Below are 25,787 nucleotides of genomic sequence, written 5' to 3' on the forward strand. Positions count from 1 at the left end.
TAAACTTTATGTTTCCGGTTGTAGTGAACTTAGCAAGTGAATGAAATCTATTACCGTTGCTTAAATAAAAGTATTTTGGTTGGGCAAATTCAGTAACACATTGAAGATAAATATGAAAACAGTTTAATTATTTAACCATTTAGTTTTATAATTATAAATAACAATAAAAATAAATAATCATTTAGTTGTATAACTAGATAGTTATAAATTTGATACTTTTTAGCTATCATTGTTAAATCATGGGAGAATCAAAATGTAAAAGAATCAAAGTATTCGACATCAGATGCATATTTCCATTAACGAACATCAACAAGTTGAAGTTTACATCCGAGAGAAAGGCTACTTTTGGAGACGAAATGTCTTTGCCCACAGAAAAAAGTCGTTTGATTGCAAAAATGGTTAAAATGGCTCTGAGCACTATGGGACTTAACATCTGTGGTCATCAGTCCCCTAGAACTTAGAACTACTTAAACTAACTAACCTAAGGACATCACACACATCCATGCCCGAGGCAGGATTCGAACCTGCGACCGTAGCAGTCGCGCGGTTCCGGACTGAGCGCCTAGAACCGCGAGACCACCGCGGCCGGCCGTTTGAATGCAGCAGTAGGGGGTATAGGGGGAAATTAATTTACTAAAATCTGTTCCCAAAGAAATATCGCATCGCTGAACGAGTCTTTTGATTGCATGTCCAGCCACATTTTGACTAAGACTGTGGGCTTTTCTTTTTACATAGGTGTTACTACTGGGCTTCTCTTTACAGTGTTGTTAGAGCTAGAATCCGATTCCATGACTTAGTTTCCACCGTCAGTCCACTAAGAAACAGTAATACTTCATGCAACGCAGTAAACACAACAATAAACAGCTAACAGCACGCTAATCTCGCTCGCCCTTTATTGTTTAGGGTAAACGCGCGAACCCTGCGTAGCCACACATCTGCATGGCACGAACTTGTTAGAACGTGATTCCCACGTATTTGTGTTATAAGTAGTAGGTACCTAATTAAGGATTAAAGGACTCGGTGAAAGGTACCCGCCAGGGTAGTCGAGAGCGCTAACGTGCTGCTTCCTGGACTTGGGTAGGCGCACCGGCCCCGGATCGAACCCGGCTGGCGAATTAACTACGAGGGCTGGTGTCCAGCCAGCCTGCATGTGATTTTTAGGCGGTTTTCCACATCCAGTTAGCTGAATACCGGGCTGGTCCCCACGTTCCGCCTCAGTTACACGACTCGCAGTCATGTGAACATGCTCGTACTATTCCATTAATTACACTCGACGCAGGCAGTAGGGGTACGCTAATTCTGTCCTGGGGGGTACGGGGTGGCGGCAGGAAGGGCATCCGGCCACCCCTTTCCACTAACCTTGCCAAATCCGTTCCGAACAATGCCGACTCTGCGTCAGCGCGGGACATGGCACCAGTGACAGAAAGAAAGAAAGGACTCGGTGAAAGCTAATGGAAGTTAAAAGAGTCCGTTAAAGTTTTTTAAAGTGAGTTGAAAGTTATATTCGGAAACTTATCTTCGTCAGTTAGCGATTAACGTATGAACGTTCTTACGCCCAGCTATGCATATTTCCCAGTTGGCTCTAGATTCCCCCCAGCTCAGCACCGCACTCTGAGAAGTGACTCGGTAGGCGCATTCTGATGACATAATGACGGAAACTAATAGAGCACTAGAATGAGATTTTCACTCTGCAGCGGATTGTGCGCTGATATGAAACTTCCTGGCAGATTAAAACTGTGTGCCAGACCGAGACTCGAACTTGGGACCTGTGCCTATCGCGGGCAAGTGCTCTACCAACTGAGCTACCCAAGCACGACTCACCCCCGTCCTCACAGCTTTACTTCTGACAGTGCCTCGTCTCCTACCTTCCAAACTTTGCAGAAGCTCTCCTGCGAACCTTGCAGAACTAGCACTCCTGAAAGAAAGGATATTGCGGAGTCATGGCTTAGCCACAGCCTGGGGGATGTTTCCAGAATGAGATTTTCATTCTGCAGCGGAGTGTGCGCTGATATGAAACTTCCTGGTAGATTAAAACTGTGTGCCGGACCGAGACTCGAACTCGGGACCGGGTGAGGACGGGGGGTGAGTCGTGCTTGGGTAGCTCAGTTGGTAGAGCACTTGCCCGCGAAAGGCAAAGGTCCCAAGTTCGAGTCTCGGTCGGGCACACAGTTTTAATCTACCAGGAAGTTTGATATCAGCGCACACTCCGCTGCAGAGTGAAAATCTCATTGTGGAAACATCCCCCAGGCTTTGGCTAAGCCATGTCTCCGCAGTATCCTTTCTTTCAGGAGTGCCAGTTCTGTAAGGTTCGCAGGAGAACTTCTGTAAAGTTTGGAAGGTAGGAGACGAGGTACTGGTAGAAGTAAAGCTGTGAGGACGGTGCGTGAGTCGTGCTTGGGTGGCTCAGTTGGTAGAGCACTTGCCCACGAAAGGCACAGGTCAAGAGATAGAGTCTCGGTCCGGCACACAGTTTTAATCTGCCAGGAAGTTTAATAGAGCACTGTCTTTTTGTTTCCTGGTTGATGTAGCGCCGCTCAGCGGGGAATAAAACAGCCGTACACAGCGACCTCTCATTTCATTTGTGCCTCTAAAATGGCAGGCTGTGTCACCTGTCGAAATATGGGCGTTACACAGCTGCATTCCCGTAAGTTACCTTAACGCTGTAATAGCTCATAGCATAAGTAGCCAGTCGGAAGCAGCGCGGCACGGGAAGAGGTGGGGGGGGGGGGGGTTGATGTGGGGGCGGGGTGACGTCGGAAGGCGCTCGATAGCGGAGAGGCGGGTGCGGGGGCGTGCGTCCAGCGTGCAGTGTGCCACCGGCCTCTGAGCGAACGGCATGGACCCGATCGCCGCCATTCTGCTGGCCGCTGCCCTCCGCTGGAGGAGCTGGTAAGGCCCCGCTGCCGCTGCGCCTGTTCCTACTCCCGGGCTGCAGGGCCTCGCGGAAGACACCTGTAGCGCCCGCCGCGAAACACACCTCCTCGCTCTGCAACCTCAGTAACTTTGCTAACGCAAACAGCAGTGTTCGTGCTGGCCAATTACACTTCGCTGATCGACCTCGCATGCAAATTTCGCCCCTGCTGAAACTTACGTGTCACGTGATGTCGTGCTTAACCCTAGCAGTATCAACGTATTTTCCATAATGCGCATCACCGAGGGTGCGGGACAGGGGGAGGCGTACTTTATGCCCACTGAAAAATAAAAACTGGCCAGGTGCGAGTAAGACTCGCGTACTGCGGCATCCATGCAAACTTAATTATGCCGGCTACGGTGGCCGTGCGGTTCTAGCGCTGCAGTCCGGAACCACGCGACTGCTACGGTCGCAGGTTCGAATCCTGCCTCGGGCATGGATATGTGTGATGTCCTTAGATTAGTTAGGTTTAAGTAGTTCTAAGTTCTAGGGCACTGATGACCTCAGATGTTAAGTCCCATAGTGCTCAGAGCCATTTGAACCATTTTGAAACTTAATTATGTACGTAGGTGGCTCATCTATTCCGTGAATCGATAATCTCCACCATTTTTGCCTGTTATCGACATTGATACTGACAAGATATCTTACAAATTAGCAATTTTGTGTTTTTTCCCTTTACTTGTTCTGTGAAACCTTACTTCTTGCCAAATTTCATGATTATACGTTAAGGGGAAGTACCCTATCGGTTTTATGAGTGAGTTTACGAGTATCTATCTTTTGATTGCATTGACTTATAAGCTTCAACTTTATACGCCGCCAAGGGACCATAGGGCCACAGACTTCACTATGTGACATAAATTTCAACTTGATACGTCTACTCGTTCCTGAGAAAAATGGTTTTAACAGTCGAACATACAGGCAAACGGACAACAAAGCTATCCTCTAAGGATTCCGTTTTTTGTCAATTGAGGCATGGAACCCTAAAAATTTTAAAAAATCATTAGCTGTTGTACAACATACCTGTTAAAGACGTACTGATTTTTAAGTATTGTTCATCAACTGAAAGTATCTTTTAGCACACACTTAGCAGTATCAAGGCACGTTCTGTAACGTGTACTACGGAAGGGGGCGGCGAGGGGGTACTTTATGACCACTAAAACATTTTTTTAATGCAAATTTCGTTTATTGTTGTTGACTTTTACTCTCTGTATGCTTTTAAAAGGAATAGTGAAGCGTAAGTAAGGCCCTGAACCTGGGAATATTGAACACGACATTCATTGGGGAACATGATGTCTACTACGGAGAACTGAACTTTTGGGTTAAGTTTAAATGAAAAATTTAAAGCATATATGTAATCTGCGAGAAGAATTCATTAAAAACAATAAATATTTTTTAGAATTTTAAAATAAAAATTAACTCATCAAATTAAGAGTATTTTCAAAAGGTGCGCATAAACTACCCCCCCCCCACCAGCGGATATTACTAAGGTTAAAGACATATACTGTAGCGAGCTGTTGTGTGTTGTGGCTGGTAGCAATATTCGTAGTCGAGATATTACCAGAGCCAACGTATATGCACAAATATAATACTCTTTTGACTCTTCTGAGATACAATAAACAGTGGTAGTCACAACGTTTTAATTGTTACCATGGAAACCTCAAGCTGCGACCATGAAACCTGGTGATGGCGTTTAGACCTCCCTCTACATATTAACCGTTCAATGCGATACGTTTTTCCCAACGATGGATGACTTGACGGAGCCTTTAGTTGTAGAAGTCTGAATTTTGGCTGTTCAGGAAACGTTCCACCTCGAAAATCATGTCGTAGTCATTGTTAAATGCTTTTCACGCAATGGCTTCTTCAAGCAAGTTAAAGAAAAAGAACTGGCTGGGTGCCATGCCAGGAGAATACGAGGATGGGGAAAAATTTGATTACCCGTAGAAGCAGCGTATTTGACTGAGTCCTTTGCAGAATGAGCTGCAGCGCTGTCGTCTTGAAAGCCTCCCGCAGTCCCGACGTGAGATATCGGTAGTATGCTCCTGTGGTGGTTCCCCCATTCCGAGCATATTTTAACACCACACCATGGCAGTCCCAAAAGAACACTCGGCGTCACTTGCCCAATGATGGTTCGGTCGTCGCCTTCTCCGGCGGCGGTGAATGCACGTGTTTGCTTTGCTCTTCTGTGTTTGTGTCATAGTGTTTCACCTAGCACTGTGATTAGGCTGCTAAGGAAGGCGTCTGGATTGGCCTGACACAGCAGCAACATTTTCGCTACTGCTTCGGCCTGACTTGATTAGTCAGTAGATGTGAGCAGTCGCGGAATCCAGCGGGCGATCTGTGGCATGTTAAAAAATCTCGCTCACCATGTTGAAAACTCATCCGCTACTGAATTTGTTTTTTTTCTGCTACCGTCTTGATAGTGATGCACTGGTCTTGGAGGACCACGCCTCCACTTCTCTTGCGATTCCCGATTCTTTAAAGAGAGCTTCTTTGCCACTTTTTCTTCCTCATTCAGAGTTGCTTGTTCACTCGAAGCGCCTGCACCCTTTAACCATTAAGTCGCATGATGGTGCCATTGTTGCCGTAAACTTTCACCAACTCAGCAGAGTTTCCTTTCAAATGCAAAAAACGATCTACCAAACGACAGTTGTTTGGTTGGTCTACTGATTTGGGGGAAGGAACAAACAGCGAAATCACCTATCCCATCAGAATAGGGAATGATGGGGAAGGAAGTCGGCCGTGCCCTTTCAAAGGAACCATCCCGACATTTGCCTGAACAGATTTAGGGAAATGGTGCATGGTGTGATGTCCTTAGGTTAGTTAGGTTTAATTAGTTCTAAGTTCTAGGCGACTGATGACCTCAGAAGTTAGGTCGCATAGAGCTCAGAGCCATTTGAACCATTAATCCTGAGGACGAAAATGTTCAGAACGCATCCTTACATTTTTAATATTGATCTTGTCCTCTAGTTTACAACGAGACAACCATTCACGTCGGAGTTCTAAGTCTTTCGGAAACCAATGGTAAAGAACGCCCTTCATTTCTAAGCCCCAAGTTGCTGCACTTAGCAACAGCACAATACGATGTGTTTTTGCTAATTTCACTCGGAAAATACTGTAGACAACTGGTATGATTACAAAAGATATTACTTCGTACCGGAATACGAGACAAGTCACGCACTACATTCAAGCAAGCGGCAACACAGCACTAGCAACATCGGCGCGAGTCCCGTGGACATAGCGCAGTAGCTGCCCAATGACGTCACGCTTCGGCAGACGCGCGGGAACCCGGGATGCACCCACCTACCTAAACTCGACCGCCATCGTTCTTGACTTCAGCTACAGCAGTGTGCTACCGTACTGTGACACGGGGATTTCAATTCGTACTAGGACAGCAGGTATTTACCTGCGATAGAAAGAATAAATACTTCATTTCTTCGAGGTGATAATTAAAACTTCATGACTACCCCGCATAGTTACGGAGTACAGCCTCCCTCCCCCACACACCATGGGATGATGGCGGTATGCACTATACAAAAAAGGCGTAGTTTATAAGGGTGCTCAAACTGCATATTAACGTGGCGTCCTCCAGCCACGCAGCCTATCAGTGTGGGAAACGTCTGAAAGTTTCTCGGTCCGGTAGGGAAAATATTCTTCCTTTCAAGGCAAAATGCGCTTACTGCACGACGTATTCCCGTTTTAGGTCAACGCTCTTCGTTAGATTTCTTTTTTCCAGTGAGTAGATTCCACCTATGAAGAGCTATTCAGGTAGATCTGCAAAATATCCACATATGGCTCTCACAACGTCTGCATTGAACTCAAAACGTTCCCCAGCCACAATTTTCTTTGGATGTGATAATATACCGACGTCAAAGGGTACCAAATCTGTTGATGAGGTTGAATGTTGCAATAATTCACATTGCGCATATTTCTCAGTTTTACCATTGCCATACCACGTCTTTGGGTAGGAAAGTGTCTTTTTACAAACCAGGCTTCTTCTCGAGTGTCTTCTCATCCCATGTCTATTAGCGCTCTCGGCTAAACAGTCTCATCCCGTAGGTCCCGAAGGCTTGAGTAGGATTCCCTAGTTGTTATTTTGCTCTTTGGAATTTTATAAATCCTTATAATGTTGTAGGAGAAATTGGCCAGAAGCTTTCCGAAAGGTGAAATCCAATTCGCCTTATTTTCTGTAGAGTGACTGATTTCCTACAATGCTTTGGTTACTAGATTGTTTCTGGCATGAAGTGGTGAACACCGTCACATCCACAGTACCAGGTGGGCCCACTAAATCACTTGGATTCTTTTTAAAACGCTCCAAACATTATTGAGAAATTCGTTTTCCTCTTTACTTTTGGTCAGTATTTGACAAATAACCGTCTTGAACAAAGCTCTGTCATAGTTAATTCTTCAGTAAAATACAAAGTACTTCTTCTCCTGACGCGTATGGCGTCATCTACTTCATACGCCTATAATCGCAATTTTTCGATGTTTTCATTTGTGGTTTCACTTTCAAAAACTTCAACAGGTACCTATTTATTGACTTTTGAGGATAAAAAGGCGGACTTTCGAACACGGAAACGTCCAAAAAAGGGTGTCCCTGCAGGCATGTGTGAAGAAACAATATATTCCCCTGAGAAAAGTTTGCGAGTCACCAGTGCTGCATAGACACCCATCAGACTCCTACAAAACACAAAGCGAAGGTGAAATGCCGGCTGGAGCGGCTGTGTGCGCGAAGCGTAAGCGAGTGGACTGCTCACGCCATCTGACGGTCAAATTAGTACCTTCAACAACAGGCCTAAGAAAACACAAACAGTGCCAAATTGCACTAATTTGTACATGTACTAAGTTGTGGAACAACTAATGCGATTGGAAGGAAACCAATAAAACAGTTACAGCCTACGAGCAGTTACATCAGAAGCGTTTAAGCACTGCTGATCACATTAAGAACAGCCATTACAATATAAAGCGCAATGAAAGATTTTTAAGGAACATTGCTCACAGCAGTACTGAAAACATTAATAAAATCTAAAACAAAACACAAAAAATAGAAATCGCTGTTAACAATCAACGTCATAAAATGTGGACTAACCTCCAATATGAAAGCCCATAAAACGTGCTGCAGTGCAAAGGCCGCAACACTCCTCCCCCCTCCCCCGCCCCCCCCCCCCCCTGGAAGAACTACTAATTTAATTTCAAAACTATGCAACAAAAAGTAACCATAAAGTTAGCATTGGGCAACAGCAAACACTTGTGACACCAGCAGAGGCCCACGTCGTAAAGAGTCACAAAGTTTCAAGGACGAAGAAGGTTGGCATAATAAACCTGTAAGCCGGCGATACTTCCTCAGTGCACTACTGTAAGTGCTGCCTTTCACATATAACAGTTTCACTAACAGCGCACGGTCTCTCTTCTCGGTAACCACCAGTGGCCACACTCTTCAGTCACGTTATAGCTTGTCAAATAACAGCGTGCATGTCATACCGTCATACAGTGCACAGCGCCCGACTTCACCTGGTGGCCAAACCTGGAACTAATTTTTTCAGGAGTAAATCGGTTCCGCATTAACGCATCAGCGTATCTACTAACAAGGGAACCTCCCCATCGCACCCCCCTCAGATTTAGTTATAAGTTGGCACAGTGGATAGGCCTTGAAAAACTGAACACAGATCAATCGAGAAAACAAGAAGAAGTTGTGTGGAACTATGAAAAAAACAAGCAAAATATACAAACTGAGTAGTCCATGTGCAATATAGGCAACATGAAGGTAAATACAAGGTTAGGGGCGCCGTGGCCCTGAGGTTAGCGTGAGCCGCTGTAGAACTGGCGGTCCTTGGTTCAAGTCTTTCCTCCAGTAAAAATTTTACTTTATTTATTTTCGCATCCCTCGAGTGAAAATTTTACTTTCTTTATTTTCGCCAAGTTATGATCTGTCCGATCGTTCACTGACGTCACTGTTCACTGTAATAAGTTTAGCGCCTGTGTTTTGCGACCGCACCGCAAAACCGTGCGATTGTTATTGAAGTCGCGAGCTGTATTTGCTGGATTCATATTGCCCACGGAATACATCTCACGTATTTAATGCACTCTCGTCCAAAGTAGTGAACAGTCAACTGCCAGCCAGGGAGCATCGTTAGCAGGAATACTCTCTCTTCCATGCGCTGTAGTCGACTGACGTCGTGTGTTTCGATGTTTGTTTGGATGTGGCGTCCCCATACTACGGCGCAGTTACCTCGTATCGGGCGGACGGACGGACGGACAGATAATAATTGTCCGAAAATAAAAAATTAATCTTTTCAGTCGATGGACGACTTGAACCAAGGACCTCTCGCTCTGCAGCCGCTCACGCTAACCACGGGACCACAACGCTCTAGAGCTCACATTGTCCGTGCCTATGTTGCGCATTGACTACTCAGTTTGTATATTTCGCTTATTTTTTCATAGTTCCACACAACTTCTTCCTGTTTTCTCGATTGATCTGGATTCAGTTTTTCAAGGCCTATCCACTGTGCCAACTTTTAACTAAATCTGAGGGGGGTGCGATGGGGAGGTTCCCTTCTAAGTTTCGCTGTCATATAATAATTACAGCTCGCATTGGACCTCCGTGAGTAGTTGCACTTTAATTACAACCACTCAGTAGCTGACTGAAAAAAATTTTGGCAGTGCGTTTTCCAGTTATTTTCAGACAAGTAAGTCAGTCAAAGACTGCGTATCCTTGTACTCATTAACATTAGATATTCACGGTCAGCGATAAAGCTTATACGTCGTCAAACAGTGATCAATCACTTCGTTTACGTAGGGCTCCAAATTCCGGCTATCACGAATTGTTTTCTCGACATACCGATTTCGGAAATGCTGCCAATTTCCTCTTCCACAATCGATATTCGCTCCGACGTGAAACGCTCAACCGTTTTTGAAACGTGCACGGGCTGTCAGAGATTGCTGTGAAAATTTTCGCGAATCTGGACGAAGGGACGAAGGGGAATATGGTGCGTGTAGTTTGGCTGGTATATGCGTTGCATGGTCTGCAAACGATCTTTAAACACAAACACTAATCATTTTCGTAATACAGTACTGGAATCTCTGACGTTCATTATTAGCATCTGTGAATTTTATTATCTCTGGCTGTATATACGCTTACTGACTGAGTAAATGTAAAATGCTCACGCGTGTGCTGCGGGCAATTCCTCGAGTATGGCATACTGGGATGGAAGGTACGCAGCAGGAACATTCGTTCACCAAGTTAAATCGGCTGAGAGGGTGAATCAAAATTAAGGTAACAAGAGCTCTCGTGTACAAATTTTGTTCCACAAGCTCTGGTACTGATATATTTTAGTACGTCACTAGTACATTCTCAAGTAATTACTATGCTCCCCCATAAATTTTGTTTCATAGTTATGTTAAAACATTCATAACAACACTGGAAAAACAGTGTCAGACAGCTGTATCGATATCATGACTACGTGTTGAACTGTAAGTGAACAGTGAATCTATCATACAAGTATTTCTTCAGTAATCCCAGAGACTGAAACTGTATCTCAGGGTGTTTGGTCCAAAAGCACGTACCCAAACTGCCCCAGCCATTCCTCTGTGTTGTTCGCTAGCACACAAGTCTACAGAGGAATTTTCCTGATAAAAAATAATCCACTGTTGTTCCAGGAAACCAGCGAAGAGATTCGGTTTCCGAATTTGGAAAGGCTATTTTCTTCATTCGTGTTGATTCAAACCATCTCTTCGCGAAGAATATACGACGTGAAGTATGACATTTTAATATAGATAATTAAGACAACTTCGTACAGGACTTACGTTAGTGACTGTCTGTATTATATAAAAGGGAGGAAGGAAAGAAGCATAGAGTTCAACAGGAGGAAAGAAAAAAGCGTAGAGTTCAACATCTTTCTGATGTCGAGTTTATTGGAGGCTGTGCGCAAGATCATTTTAACAATGATCACAGATTGAGTTAACAATAGGGTTAAGGGCGTCAGCTTTGATGACTCGGTATACATGTCGACTATGACGTCACATTTCCCTCATATTTAGAAGCGTAGCAATGTAAAGACGTGTGGAACATATTTCTGTAACTGAGACGAAAATTATATTACAAGAACCAATATTTAACGCCATTGCATTTGGACTATGTGGATGAAGCAAACAATGCGATCAAAGCGAAAGAAAGAGGAAAAATCGTGGTGATTAGTATTTCGTGGAATAATAACCATTTCACATCATTTTTTCAGTGAGAATATATTTTGCAAAATGAGTATACATAATAGCATCACAAACAGCACAAATCAGTTACTGTGGGATAGCTGCTTTCTCTTTCTGGCAGTTCTTATTTACAAAGCAGAGTGAATAAGTAAGTTGTGATTAGCTTAAATTATACAGTGCAGCGCAAATTAATTTGAAATGTGTGTCAACCTGCTCGAGGGACATTCAGTCCAAGTGAAAGTGACAATGCACTGTTGCCTTCTCCTTTTTTTATATTAATTGCGATTAAATTCCGATCGTTCTTATACTCGGCACAAACCGAGATTGCAGTTAAGCAAAGGCCCTGAGTTCTAGTCTCGGTGCGGCGCGCAGGTTTAATCTGCCAGGAAGTGTTAGGATACAATAGTTCAGTTACAATTAATTTGAATTATATCGCGTTCTACATGTGAGCTATATTCCAGTTATTGTGGTGGTTAACTATTATGCATGGAGGTACTCGTTTTTATAAGGTTTAACATCTTTTTATTTCTCATCGCAAACTCTTTTCTTTCTCATCGCGGTTGCTGAGTTCGCACAGGGCCCCGAAGCACCCACATTCCCGTTTTGGTTCCAGTAGCGACGATATGTTTTCACTGTAATCGATGTACTGATATATCACCCCACTGCCGAGTTTTGTAATGCTTGGTGAACTGTGTCATTAAGATCGCCATGGTTTCGCCTCGTGGCGAAAAAAGGTACAATAAGGAATTTGGGGACGCTACATCTTCTATGATTTCAAACAGAACCAAAATGGCTAACAAGTTTGATCTTTCCATGTGAGCGGTGGATCTTCAACAGAGTTCTCACCATATGAGACACGTTGGACAGGTTTGGAATTTAGCAATCGCTGGCGTGCAGTCAGGTTTCCATCCTTCTTGCCTGCCAAACATTTGTGAGCCGATTACTCCAAGGTAGGGCGACGTTACATTAGCTACTACGGCCAATGTGGCGGATCCTTCTGCTAGTGTGATACCTTAAAGAGGCAAAAATCTGATCACAGTACACAATATTGTAGTTAACGACAATTGTTTTAACGACGGAGCGATTTTCAACGGGTGATCCAAATATGTTCGTATCTATCGACTCTCTTGCAATACAATCGCCATCTGCAACGGTCACAGACGGAATTACAATCACCTGTTGGAGTGGAACGACAGCGAGAGCTCTTGTTACCATACTTTTTTTTTCATTCTAGTAACTGGATTCACTTTGAGATGCATTCAGTATTTGTAAATTTTCAATAAAGTTTTTGATCCATTTCGGCAGCGAAGGTCTACTGAAGAAAATGCATTAATATGGCTTATCTAGGTAGATTTGCGACGGCTTTAAGGGCTTTTTGACGGACAGAATTCAACACAGATGCAAACTCGGCTGTGTCACAGGGCTATGATAGGTTCCTCCATCACTGATCATGTCTTACCTCATTCACACAGTAGACTATGTTACTTGCAATCTTATACTTTTCTCAGGTGGTTGAGGTTATCCATGACGAATAATTATCCAGTAATATGTGAGTAAAATCGTGTTCGATGTCGACAAGGTATAAAAACTGGCGGTGTTTACGCGCAATAGCCAGTACTAGCGGCTGCCTTTAATTTTATCTTATTTCTCGAATGCTTTTGCAAAAACTTTCAATTCAAACATTAATGCCTTTTGTATCACTTACTCGTCTTTCACCAGCTTTCGAACGTCGTGCAAAAAGTATATCGTTCCATTAAAAGGACAGTTTTGCTTCAATATCATGGTTGATACAAAAGTTAAGTGGATTAGATGTGCAACACAAATACGTGCTCCTGTGCGCCCTATTATATTCCGAGAAACTTTCTTCCCATATCTTGAACGGATCGTAAAGTGAAAGCTGAAGTTACACGCGATTTATCCTCTATGCAGTAGTTATCTGCTCCACATCATCGTACGTCTCTTGAACGGAAGAGGACTTCGGATGTCTTCGACGAATGTATTGACGGTTGAGTAACGCTCGCTCCGAGTAAAGGAAGATATAAATTATCAACAAACTGATTTGTAAAAAGAAAAATTATTGTTCATAATTTGCAGCAATTTTTACAAAATAACCCACTTGGAAATGTGGAATGTTTATCAAAACCTCTTTACCATGATCTGAACGTTTATAAAAGCATCATCTTCAGATTGCGGATGATTCAGCTGTCCCTATACCTGTCGTTCTATGCAACCCGTAGTGTTATAGCTGGCCTTCACAAACAACATGCGTGATTTTCATACTCTCTCGCACAATATGAGCGAACTATTAGATCTGCAGAAAAAAATGAGCAGGACCTTTTTGTAGGAAATTTAATACAGTTAAATTTCGTACTGGGATACGTTTTCGCTGGAGGCCACAGGTACGTTTTTCTTGAATAACTCGAAAACTTCTGTAGGACTAATGGTCTGCGCGTACCAAGCAAAATAACTTACGATATTTCTTGAGTGTAGCCTTGTACGAAAGTGAAACGTGGACGGCAAACAGTTCCGACAAGGAAACAACGGAAAAAATGTCTCTGAGCACTATTGGACTTAACATCTGAGGTCATCAGTCCCCTAGAACTTAGAGCTACTTAAACCTAACTAACCTAAGGACATCACACAAATCCATGCCCGAGGCAGGATTCGAACCTGCGACGTAGAGGTCGCGTGGTTCCAGACTGAAGCGCCTAGAACCCCTCGGCCACAGTAGCCGGCAAAACAACACTAGAAACTTAAAATTTGGTGCTATGGAAGAACAAGCTCAAAATCAGATAAGTAGATTAAATAACTAATGAATCCAATTGAGGAAAAAATGAAATCTAGGAGCACAATTTGTGTTAAATAAAGGGATCGATTGATAGGACACACCTTAAGGTAACATGGAATCGTTAATTTGGTAATCAAAGAAAGTGTGGGAGGGCAAAGACTGTACAGAGAGGCCAAGGCTTGAATACACTAAGCAGGTTCAAAGAGATTTAGGTTGCAGCAGTTACGAAGAGCATGCACAGGACGAATAGCGTGGTGAGCTGCACCAAACTTCGGATTAAAGGACACAATGAAATATACCTAATTTAAGTCATGGAACTAATTTAAGATTACAGAGACAACGTCATTGCAACTATATACACTCTGGAACAGTATGATTAAAAATATTATTGCAAACAGTACAGTAGCGCTCTGTATGGCCCAGTTGCCACCTCGTGAGCAAAACAACACTACTTGCAAAATTGCAAAAATACAAAAAAGTAGCACCAATATAAGAGCAAAGGATAGTAGTATCATACATCAGATTAATAACAAGCTTGGAGAACATAATGCAATTAGTAAAAAATCAGAAAAAGGAAACACATTGACGAATATGTCAGAATTCCTCTGACACACAATTACAAAAGAAAAGTACTAGAATTTTTCGATCAAAATAATATCAAAAGCATCGACCGGGACCCAACCAACAAATTTAATGCACAGTTAAAGAAAGCACTAGAAGGATGTAACTTTATATTCAGAGAAAAAACATAAGAGATTCCATAATGATGAATCCAACAACACCATCATTGTATGCCCAGCCCAAGATACACAAAGGATAAATCCCAGTTACCCCTATTATTAACATAGCTAATAGCCTAGCACATGCTGTCGCTAAAAAACACAACATACTCCTTAAGGAATGTTATGCATACGAGAAAGAATACATAACATGGAGAAAATTGAAGGTTCATCCATCTAAGCGACCAGTCAGATAGAGCTTCAAATGAGTAAAACGATCAACGCAAAGTGAGAAATTCCTAGATAACTTTTTACCAGTTCTACGATGAAGCGTTATGGAACCACAGAATGTAAAATTATCGCTACACTCATTAATAAATATGACTCTAATGTGAATTACCTTACTACTTGACTAAAGTGCAGTGATCGATTTTATATACAAGATCTTTGTAACAACTATTCAAAAATGACGTACTCCCACAATAAGAGAACAAATATTAGAAGATACTTCAGAGAAATTACATACAGACATATTTACATCAATGATGAACGATAAATAAATATAATTGAGAACAAAGGCATATAGATTAATTAACGAATTTCTGTAAAACAGTTATAATCTTCCTGTTGCTAAGTACGTGAAAACATCGACATCATATATAAATGCTTTGCAACAACTGATCGAAAGTAACGTGGTCCTAAAATAGCGAAAAACCTTTCTAATTCCTTTTATGATCATTACATGCAGTCATAAGAGCAAGAAAATTGTAATGCGTCTAGTATATCTACAGATATGACTTGAAAATGGACTCAGGTCGGAATTGTACAATCGTACATGAAATAAACAGAATGGTTGTTGAAGGCATCACAAAAGCATTCAAATAATTACACAGTCCTGACTGACTCATTACTGAGGGTGTTAATTTTATACTGTAGGCGACGTTTAAGAAGAAATTTTCAAAGTCCACCCCTAAGGGGGTGAAATAGGGGATGAAAAGCTTTTTGAAAATATGTCGTTATTACGGCAGTTTTGAAGCAAGATCTACGAATATTGGTATTTGGATCTTCGTTCAAAAATAAAGAAATACGTGTTTCAGCAATTTTGGAAATTTAATAGCTACGAAGGTGAAACAGTGTGTTGAAATTTTCTTTAAAAAATTGATCATTATTAAAGAACTAAAATATTTTTATAGCTACATCTATGAACACTGGTATTTGACTTCTTGGATGCAAATAAAAAATACATTTTCATTGTTTTCGGAAATTCAGCTTCTAAGTGGGTGAAATAGTGGATTAATGTTTAATGAAACTATTTCGTTTTTAAAGTTAAATCTATGAAAATTTGAATTTGACTTTCCAGTTAGAAACAAAAAGATACATGTGACACTATTTTTGAAAATTCAATCACGCAGGGGAGTGAAATAGGGGATGACAAGTATTATGAAATTATTTTATTATAAAAACATTTTCAAAGCTAAATCCATTAAAATTTGTGTTTGGGTTCTCCGCAAGAAATAATAAAAATATGTTTCACTGTTCCTTGAAATTCAACTGCTAAGTGAGTGAAATAGGGGATGAAAACTTTTAAGAAAATGTTTCCTTATATTAAAAAAAATTTAAAAGTTAAATCTATGCAAATTGATAGCTGCATTTCTCGGTTAGATATAAAGAAATGTATGTAAGGGCATGAAAGTGCCTATGGAAATATCACTACATGAACACATTAACGAACACTTAAGAGGACGTCACCTACCAGAATCGCTGACTGGAAAAGACCATGGTTTTGGCCTCAATTAGCGTGAAAAGTTTAGAAGGTATTGCAATTTGTGAACAACATAAAAATTCGATTAAAGAAAAGCAAAAAAATCTGAGCAGACCAAAGCCTATGCAGGCGAAGCAGCGAGTGCAGAGCCAGTATACAGGGTGTTACAAAAAGGTACGGCCAAACTTTCAGGAAACATTCCTCACTCACAAAGAAAGAAAATGTGTTATGTGGACATGTGTCCGGAAACGCTTACCTTCCATGTTAGAGCTCATTTTATTACTTCTCTTCAAATCACATTAATCATGGAATGGAAACACACAGCAACAGAACGTACCAGCGTGACTTCAAACACTTTGTTACAGGAAATGTTCGAAATGTCCTCCGTTAGCGAGGATACATGCATCCACCCTCCGTCGCATGGAATCCCTGATGCAGCCCTGGACAATGGTGTATTGTATCACAGCCGTCCACAATACGAGCACGAAGAGTCTCTACATTTGGTACCGGGGTTGCGTAGACAAGAGCTTTCAAATGCCCCCATAAATGAAAGTCAAGAGGGTTGAGATCAGGAGAGCGTGGAGGCATGGAATTGGTCCGCCTCCCATCGGTCACCGAATCTGTTGTTGAGAAGCGTACGAACACTTCGACTGAAATGTGCAGGAGCTCCATCGTGCATGAACCACATGTTGTGTCGTACTTATAAAGGCACATGTTCTAGCAGCACAGTTAGAGTTTTCCGTATGAAATCGTGATAACGTGCTCCATTGAGCGTAGGTGGAAGGACATGGGGCCCAATCAAGACATCACCAACAATGCCTGCCCAAACGTTCACAGAAAATCTGCGTTGATGAGGTGGTTGCACAACTGGCGTGCGGATTCTCGTCAGCGCACACACGTTGATTGTGAAAATTTACAATTTCATCACGTTGGAATGAAGCCTCATCCGTAAAGAGAACATTTGCACTGAAATGAGGATTGACACATTGTTGGATGAACCATTCCCAGAAGTGTACCCGTGGAGGCCAATCAGCTGCTGATAGTGCCTGCACACGCTGTACGTGGTACGGAAACAACTGGTTCTCCCGTAGCACTCTCCATACAGTGACGTGGTCAACGTTACCTTGTACAGCAGCAACTTCTCTGACGCTGACATTAGGGTTATCGTCAACTGCACGAAGAATTGCCTCGTCCATTGCAGGTGTCCTCGTCGTTCTAGGTCTTCCCCAGTCGCGAGTCATAGGCTGGAACGTTCCGTGCTCCCTAAGACGCCGATCAATTGCTTCGAACGTCTTCCTGTCGGGACACCTTCGTTCTGGAAATCTGTCTCGACACAAACGTACCGCGCCACGGCTATTGCCCCGTGCTAATCCATACATCAAATGGGCATCTGCCAACTCCGCATTTGTAAACATTGCACTGACTGCAAAACCACGTTCGTGATGAACACTAACCTGTTGATTCTACGTACTGATGTGGTTGATGCTAGTACTGTAGAGCAATGAGTCGCACGTCAACACAAGCACCGAAGTCAACATTACCTTCCTTCAATTGGGCCAACTGGTGGTGAATCGAGGAAGTACAGTACATACTGATGAAACTAAAATGAGCTCTAACATGGAAAGTAAGCGTTTCCGGGCACATGTCCACATAACATATTTTCTTTATTTGTGTGTGAGGAATGTTTCCTGAAAGTTTGACCGTATGTTTTTGTAACACCCTGTATAAATGTAAGCACGACATTATGTATGAAAAATAACTGAGGAAAGCGAAAGAGGTGTAATACCTTGCAAGTAGTAACCTTCTTGGAACAATGTGGAAGGAGAAATTTGGAAACTTGCTGTGAAGTGATAGTCAACGTACAGTATGGAGGCGGTGATACCAGTGAGGTGTGAGGGGGCCGGGCTGAGCGCGCTTCGCTGCGTTTGTCAGCTTGACACGCTCGTGGCGCCGTTGCAGGCGGCTGGCGGACGAGGACGACGAGCTGTCGGAGGTGCAGCCAGACGCGGTGCCGCCCGAGGTGCGCGAGTGGCTGGCGTCCACCTTCACGCGCCAGCTCGCCACGACGAGGCGCAAGGCCGACGAGAAGCCCAAGTTCCGGTCGGTGGCGCACGCCATCCGCGCCGGCATCTTCGTCGACCGCATCTACCGCCGCGTCACCAGCACCTCGCTTATGCAGTTCCCGCCCGACGTCGTTAAAGTGCTCAAGGTCAGTATATGTACTTGCCTGTCGCTTCACCTGTCACCCTTACCCGTAACAACTGCACAGCATTTCTAATACAAACAGTAGCAGACGTAGGGAGCAAAGTCTTTGGGCCAATGAAAACAACTGTTGGGCTGAATAGTTTGTACAGAGTGCTCGAAGAGGATATTGACACTTATTGAGAGGTAAGACAACTCTAGCAGTTCATCGCCTGGTGCAAGCCTTTTCTAATTATTGCCTCTAGTATGACTTCCGTGTCATGTATCTCTAGTGTACTTGTCTTATGTGTGTGAATGTAGTATGTGGATGTGCAGTCTCACATTCATGTTGGTGGTATTGTGTGAAGCTAGAGAAGCTTAGAAGAAAAACTAAGGAAAGGCAAACCTACGTTTCTACCATTTGTAGACTTGTTGTTGTTGTTGTCCTCAGTCCTGAGACTGGTTTGATGCAGCTCATGTAGAGTGGCTGTACACCTGCCAAGTTTTTCTTTAGTATCTCAGTAGGAAAATCCAGCCTCTCGTAGCCCTATTACAAGCTATCGTTCGGACTCACTGAGGTGTTGACAATGGCGTCTTCTTTGCCGTAAAGGAATTCTTGACTAACAACAACTCATCACGTCTAATCTCAAAGCTAACAAACGCTCACGACCGTTACAGCGTACATTTAAAGCAAACCTGATTTGCATCCTCATAGTCGTGCTAGATACTGCCTACAGGAAAATTAAGAGACCTTTGGAGAAAAGAGAACCACTTGTATGAATATCAAGAGCTCAGGTGGAAGCCCAGTTCTAAGCAAAGAAGGGAAAGCAGAAAGGTGGAAAGAGTATATAGAGGGTCTATACAAGGACGATGTACTTCAGGACAATATTATAGAAATGGAAGAGAATTTAGATGAAGATGAAATAGGAGATACGATACTGCGTGAAGAGTTTGACAGAGCACTGAAAGACGCAAGTCGAAATAAGGCCCAGGGAGTAGACAACATTCCATTAGAACTACTTACAGCCTTGGGAGAGCCAGGCCTAACAAAGCTCTAACATCTAGTGAGCAAGATGTATGAGACAGGCGAAATACTCTCAGACTTCAAGAAGAATATAATAATTCCAATCCCAAAGACAGCAGGTGTTGACAGATATGAAAATTACCTAACTATCAGTTTAATAAGTCACAGCTGCAAAATACTAACGCGAATTCTTTACAGACGAATGGAAAAACTGGTAGAAGCCGACCTCGGGGAAGATCAGTTTGGATTCCTTAGAAATATTGGAACACGTGAGGCAAAACTGACCTTACGGCTTATCTTAGAAGAAAGATTAAGGAAAGGCAAAACTACGTTTCTAGCAGCAGACTTAGAGAGAGCTTTTGACAATGTTGACTGGAATACTCTCTTTCTAATTCTAAAGGTGGCAGGGGTAAAATACAGGGAGCGAAAGGCTATTTACAGTTTGTACAGAAACCAGATGGCAGTTGTAAGAGTCGAGGGGCACGAAAGGGAAGCAGTGGTTGGGAAGGGAGTGAGACAGAGTTGTAGCCTCTCCCCAATGTTATTCAATCTGTATATTGAGCAAGCAGTACAGGAAACAAAACAAAAAGTCGGAGTAGGTATTAAAATGCATGGAGAAGAAATAAAAACTTTGACGTTCGCCGATGACATTGTAATTCTGTCAGAGACAGCAAAGGAGTTGGAAGAACAGTTTAACGGAATGGACAGTGTCTTGAAAGGAGGATATAAGATGAACATCAATAAAAACCAAACGAGGATAAATGAATGTAGTCGAATTAAGTCGGGTGATGCTGAGGGAATTAGATTAGGAAATGAGACACTTAAAAGTAGTAAAGGAGTTTTCCTATTTGGGGAGCAAAATAACTGATGATGGTCGAAGTACAGAGGATATAAAATGGAGACTGGCAATGGCAAGGAAAGCGTTTCTGAAGAAGAGAAATTTGTTAACATCGAGTATAGATTTAAGTGTCAGGAAGTCGTTTCTGAAAGTATTTGTATGGAGTGTAGCCATGTATGGAAGTGAAACATGGACGATAAATAGTTTGGACAAGCAAGAGAATAGAAGCTTTCGAAATGAGCTGCAACAGAAGAATGCTAAAGATTAGATGGGTAGATCACATAACTAATGAGGAAGTATTGAATAGGATTGGGGAGAAGAGGAGTTTGTGGCACAGCTTGGCTAGAAGAAGGGATCGGTTGGTAGGACATGTTCTGAGGTATCAGGGGATCGCAAATTTAGCATTGGAGGGCAGCGTGGTGGGTAAAAATTGTAGAGGGAGACCAAGAGATGAATACAGTAAGCAGATTCAGAAGGATGTAGGTTGCAGTAAGTACTGGGAGATGAAGAATCTTGCACAGGATAGAGTAGCATGGAGAGCTGCATCAAACCGGTCTCAGTACTGAAGACCACAACAACAACAGAGTGAAACCCAGTGCCAGCCTCCAAAATAGCAATTAGGGGACTACTGAGTCTAATGTCCCCATCTGACGGATGGATTACCGACAACAGTGTATTACAGCTCTCGCCCCACAAAGCATTTCAGAGTGGATTGGTATTTAATACTGCCAGGCACTTAAATGTGATTTGCAGAGTATCCATGTAGATGTAAATGTAGATGAAGACTAACCAATGGTCGAGTGATTAAGAACTGTTTGACATCTCCCTTCTTCCCTTGTCAGTCAAACACAATTTATCCATCAGGATTCTTTGGGCTAACTCCAAGATCAATATCACTACAAAAGATGTATTATCGACCTTGGCTACACTAGTAAATGATCCTGCAAACATAAGCTCCATTCTCAACTTTTTCTGTGAGACAGCTGTTTGAAACAGATTAAATATGTCATATTGACCGTTTCAATGTGCTCGTAGCATGAACAGACATGCATAGCCTATTATTACTGAAGAATGGAGTAGCAGGTCTTTCTCTTTTGATTTGGCTGATTTAAAAATGTTAGGAAAACTTACTAATATTGTTTCCATTGATTGCTGTGATATTTCCAGACCCCTGTACCCAAAGGTTATGCTTAATCAACAGAATTGTGGAAAGAGTACATAATAAGGTAAAATTTTATCACAAAGCATTTCATATTCATCATTATCTAAATCAAAAATGTCACAAAATGAAAGATACAAACTTAGAAAAGTAACATAACCAATAATTCTCTCCCAAATCAGAACAGTTAAAACTGCATATGTTTACCTCCAACTGCCACACACACTTTGCAGAACTGCAACATGCCGTCCAAAGGTGGTACAAGACATGTTTGGGCAGTGAATTCCATTCTTGAAAAACACTTGAGCGAGGGACAGGAGAAAACCTTTGGTGATGGATGACAGATTGGTATTCATCACTGGAATGCATCTAATGCTTGTTCTTAGGATTCAGATCTGGAGAGAAAGTTGGCCCGTTCGTATGGTAAATATCTTCACCCATCATAAGTTTATGCAGCAGACCATCGTAATGTGTACAGGCACTGTCACTCATGAACAGGGCATATGTATCAACAGAAAGCTCACTCAGTTGACAGCAGTATTTTATGACTGTGTGTCAGTGTGTTAACATCATTTCTTAATTCACAAATGAACATGCTAAGCTCTTTACACTCTTCCAGCATTGCATCCAGTGAACATTGCACTTACTGTCACAACAAACCATAATCGACTCATAATGTGCAAATGAGTGTAGCGGCTGCTGCTCCCTTATTTCTTCCAAACAGTTGTTATAACATGGATCATTCAGCCATCTGAAGAGAGATTCATCCTTGAAGATCAAGCTCGTTCGTTTATTCAAGTCGCATTTTTGAGGATTTCATGCATGCAAAGTGTTGTATGCCATACCGACTAACTGCTTTGAACACGCAATACACTTTGTAGGGAAGCAGCATTTTCTGAGCAACTGCAACCTCAGCAGGCAGTTCTCCTGCAGACATCACCGAATTTCCTTATGTAGTTAGTAGTGGAGCAGCATCGTTTCCAGAACAGCTGAAGGTCATATGATAATCTGTGTTGTGAGGGTTCGACCCAATCCCTTACCCTCACCTCTCATGGTCATCCTCCCATGCATCCAGTATTGTGGATGTAGCTCATCCAGTGTTGTGGACGTAGCTCACTTGTGCTACTTAGAATTCAAAATGGTAAAATACAGTGAGACACTGTTGACTATAAGAACATTCATGACATCTGAAATGTCAAGAATTTGAATCAATGTTTTATATCCAGTACTATGTTGGAGATAGTCTTCTTGTACTAATTAAAACACCCAAAATTGTCCCACCTCTTCCTAATGGACAGCAAATCAAATGGTTCAAATGGCTCTGAGCACTATGGGACTCAACTGCTGTGGTCATCAGTCCCCTAGAACTTAGAACTACTTAAACCTAACTAATCTAAGGACATCACACACATCCATGCCCAAGGCAGGATTCGAACCTGCGACCGTAGCAGTCACGCGGTTCCAGACTGTAGCGCCTAGAACCGCATGGCCACTCCGGCCGGCAGACAGCAAATCCCTTGCTCCTGTTTGTGTTAGTCCTGACCAATTTTGGAGTGATGAAGCTGTGCAAACTATTATTATTATTATTTATTTATAAACAATTTTCACAAACAATTTCCACATGAGCACTGGAGCAGAGTCCACCCGCGAAGTGCACACACTGAGTGATGTCTGTCAGCTGAGGACTAGTACAGTGCCACACTGCTCACAGCAACCTCCATGGCTGTGAGGTCTTTTCTTTACACCTGACCCTGTACCCTCTGCTGGTGGCATGGGCACAGGGGAAAAAACACTATACCGACATATGCCTGATCTTGGTAACTTACCAGGTTGACTGACACCTGTTTCAGACAAGAAACAAAGGATATACTGCCACAAATATACTGAATGGTGGTTCCTGCTGTGCTCCATATTTAGGCGAGGTTCTTCACGCCCATTGCTATTTATGTGTCCATACATGAACAGTTTTTCCTTTTGTTCCTAGTTTGAATAATGCCCAAAGTTTCACACATAAACAACTGTACTTACCCTGTTGCACAGCATACTACTCAGTGTCCTTACTGGGCTCACATTTGGGTGGACGACGGTTCAAATCCACGTCCAGCCATCCTGTTTTGAGTTTTCTATGATTTCCCTAAATCGATTCAGGTAAATGTCAGGATAGTTCCTTTGAAAGGGCATGGCCGACTTTCTTCCCCATACTTCCCTACTCTGATGGGACTAATGACCTCGCTGTTTGGTCCTTCCCCAAATTGACCAACTACTAACGTGTGCCTGTCTTTATAAAACTGTCTTTCTTCCTTATTAACGTAAATGACCATACCCACAATCTGTGTATTACACACAGAGTCATGTTTGTTTCGTACTGCATGTGGAATCATGACATTATCTCCTCATAAAATATATGACCATCATATGTAGAGGCCAGAATACATGATACTGCATTTTGTGCAACACCTGCATTTCACTTCCAAAACATTGTCAGACAGAAACAGTTTATATCGCAACGAATGTTGGGGCCGGGATGTGACCCCCAAAGCAGTGGAGGACTTGGCTGTTCGTAGGTCAGAAAAAGGTGCAGCTGTCTCATCGAGACATGGGTTGCAGTGACACTGGAACTACTTGTCGAGTTTTTAAGGAAGCATCCCTGTTTACAATAGTCTTTTATTCATTTTAGTACTGAGACGTGATTGCAAAAGCTGGGAGGTTTTTGGCCTTTGATGTAACCGTTTAATGCCACTGCATCAAGCACTGTAGTCAGCAAATGCCAGCTTGGGAGCCAGCACAACATATGCCAGTGGCCGTGGGTAGTAGTGTCAGAGAAGCGATCCCCGAAATTGTGTTTACGCAGATTGTAGCAGCTTACCTAAGTAGTAGTCAACACATACCGCACTGGGATGGATGGTGTTCAAACCATAACCACCAGCACAGCCAAAGTTGAAGACATATGCCCATGCTGGGTGGTGATCAACTATGATCGAATCCTTCAGGAACCAGTGTAGGGCAACAGAGAGGCCAAGCCACCTCCAGACCAGACTCAGACATGTGTCCCACTACAGACAGACCACCAGCAGGAAGTAGTCACCCAGAGGGAGATTCAGCAGTGCGAAAGTGCCATGTCGTCTACATACGGTCCCCAGCTCTGGTGGTTGTCTGCTGCTATTGAAGACGAAGTCGTTGGTAGGTGACTGGTTCATCACACCCAACAGAGTCGTGGTGCTAAACTAATATATTGTTGCAAATATAAAAAATTTCTGATACACTGGAACTCAAGTTCAGATTTCCTGTTTTCTGTGGATAGTCTCTTGAACCATTAGACTGTCTAAGCACACCTCCACGCATAACTTAAACTTTGACTGTCACCAAGGTTTCCACATATGCTTTCCCATGGGATGTGCCGGAATAGGACCAAGACGGAATGGTTTTTCTGGATTGACAGTTTACGCTACCACAAGTTGAAAGAGACTCATTTGAAAAGAAATAAATAGAGTCGGTGATGATGATGCAATGACGTGAAATGACATCAGCGAAAACCGTTTAGAACTTCTGAACTTGCTGGGCAACCGTTCTAGAAACGAACATTCGGGCCACCCTGGGGTAAGAGTAACGTGGTGACCACCACCCCCTCCCCCCCCCCCAAGAAAAAGATCGTACATTTTAATTTTTCGTAGTTTATGTACAGTATATGTACTTAATATCCGAAATACTCTCTGTGGACTCGCTGTTATTTAATACAACTTTCATGGATTTTTCCACTTTCATGGATTTGCTCTGTAGTCTTATTTATCTCTAAGAGTGTTTGAATATGGAACAAACGTAGAACTTGGGACTACGTTACAGACCAGTCTGTTACCAAAATCTTTATTTCATATTCACATTCGTTGGTTTCGCCAACTCTCAACCACATTTTCACCTTCCATCCTACCGAATACACCAGGGTACGCTACACATCAGCTGTCGCCACATTTCGAATGGGACTACTATCACACTCGAACTCCCAACCGGAACTTGAACCTGTCTCACTTTCTTATCGCTTTGATTCTGCTCATTTGATTTCACTGAATTTAGTTCAGCTGGCCTGCTCGTAAACCACTAGCTGCGAGACAGGAAGCTGAGCCAGACCTGGATTGAATCTTCGCTGCGGACAGCGACAGTTGGTCTGCAGCCTGCGTGTGGCTTTTAGGTGGTTTTACACGCTCGATT

The 25,787-nt window shown here is 42.7% G+C and overlaps 1 protein-coding gene across 1 annotated transcript in view; it reads left to right on the forward strand.

Annotated features, from left to right (window-relative positions):
• LOC126482026 (dual specificity calcium/calmodulin-dependent 3',5'-cyclic nucleotide phosphodiesterase 1-like) overlaps positions 1–25,787 on the forward strand; it is a 671,133-nt gene that overhangs the window by 468,058 nt on the left and 177,288 nt on the right. Inside the window, exon 7 of the mRNA XM_050105997.1 lies at positions 18,342–18,591. Within this exon, the coding sequence (XP_049961954.1) occupies positions 18,342–18,591 (250 nt within the window). The remainder of the gene's footprint in view (positions 1–18,341; positions 18,592–25,787) is intronic.

The sequence above is a fragment of the Schistocerca serialis genome, chromosome 5 (genome assembly GCF_023864345.2).
Source record: "Schistocerca serialis cubense isolate TAMUIC-IGC-003099 chromosome 5, iqSchSeri2.2, whole genome shotgun sequence".
Classification (NCBI taxonomy): domain Eukaryota; kingdom Metazoa; phylum Arthropoda; class Insecta; order Orthoptera; family Acrididae; genus Schistocerca; species Schistocerca serialis.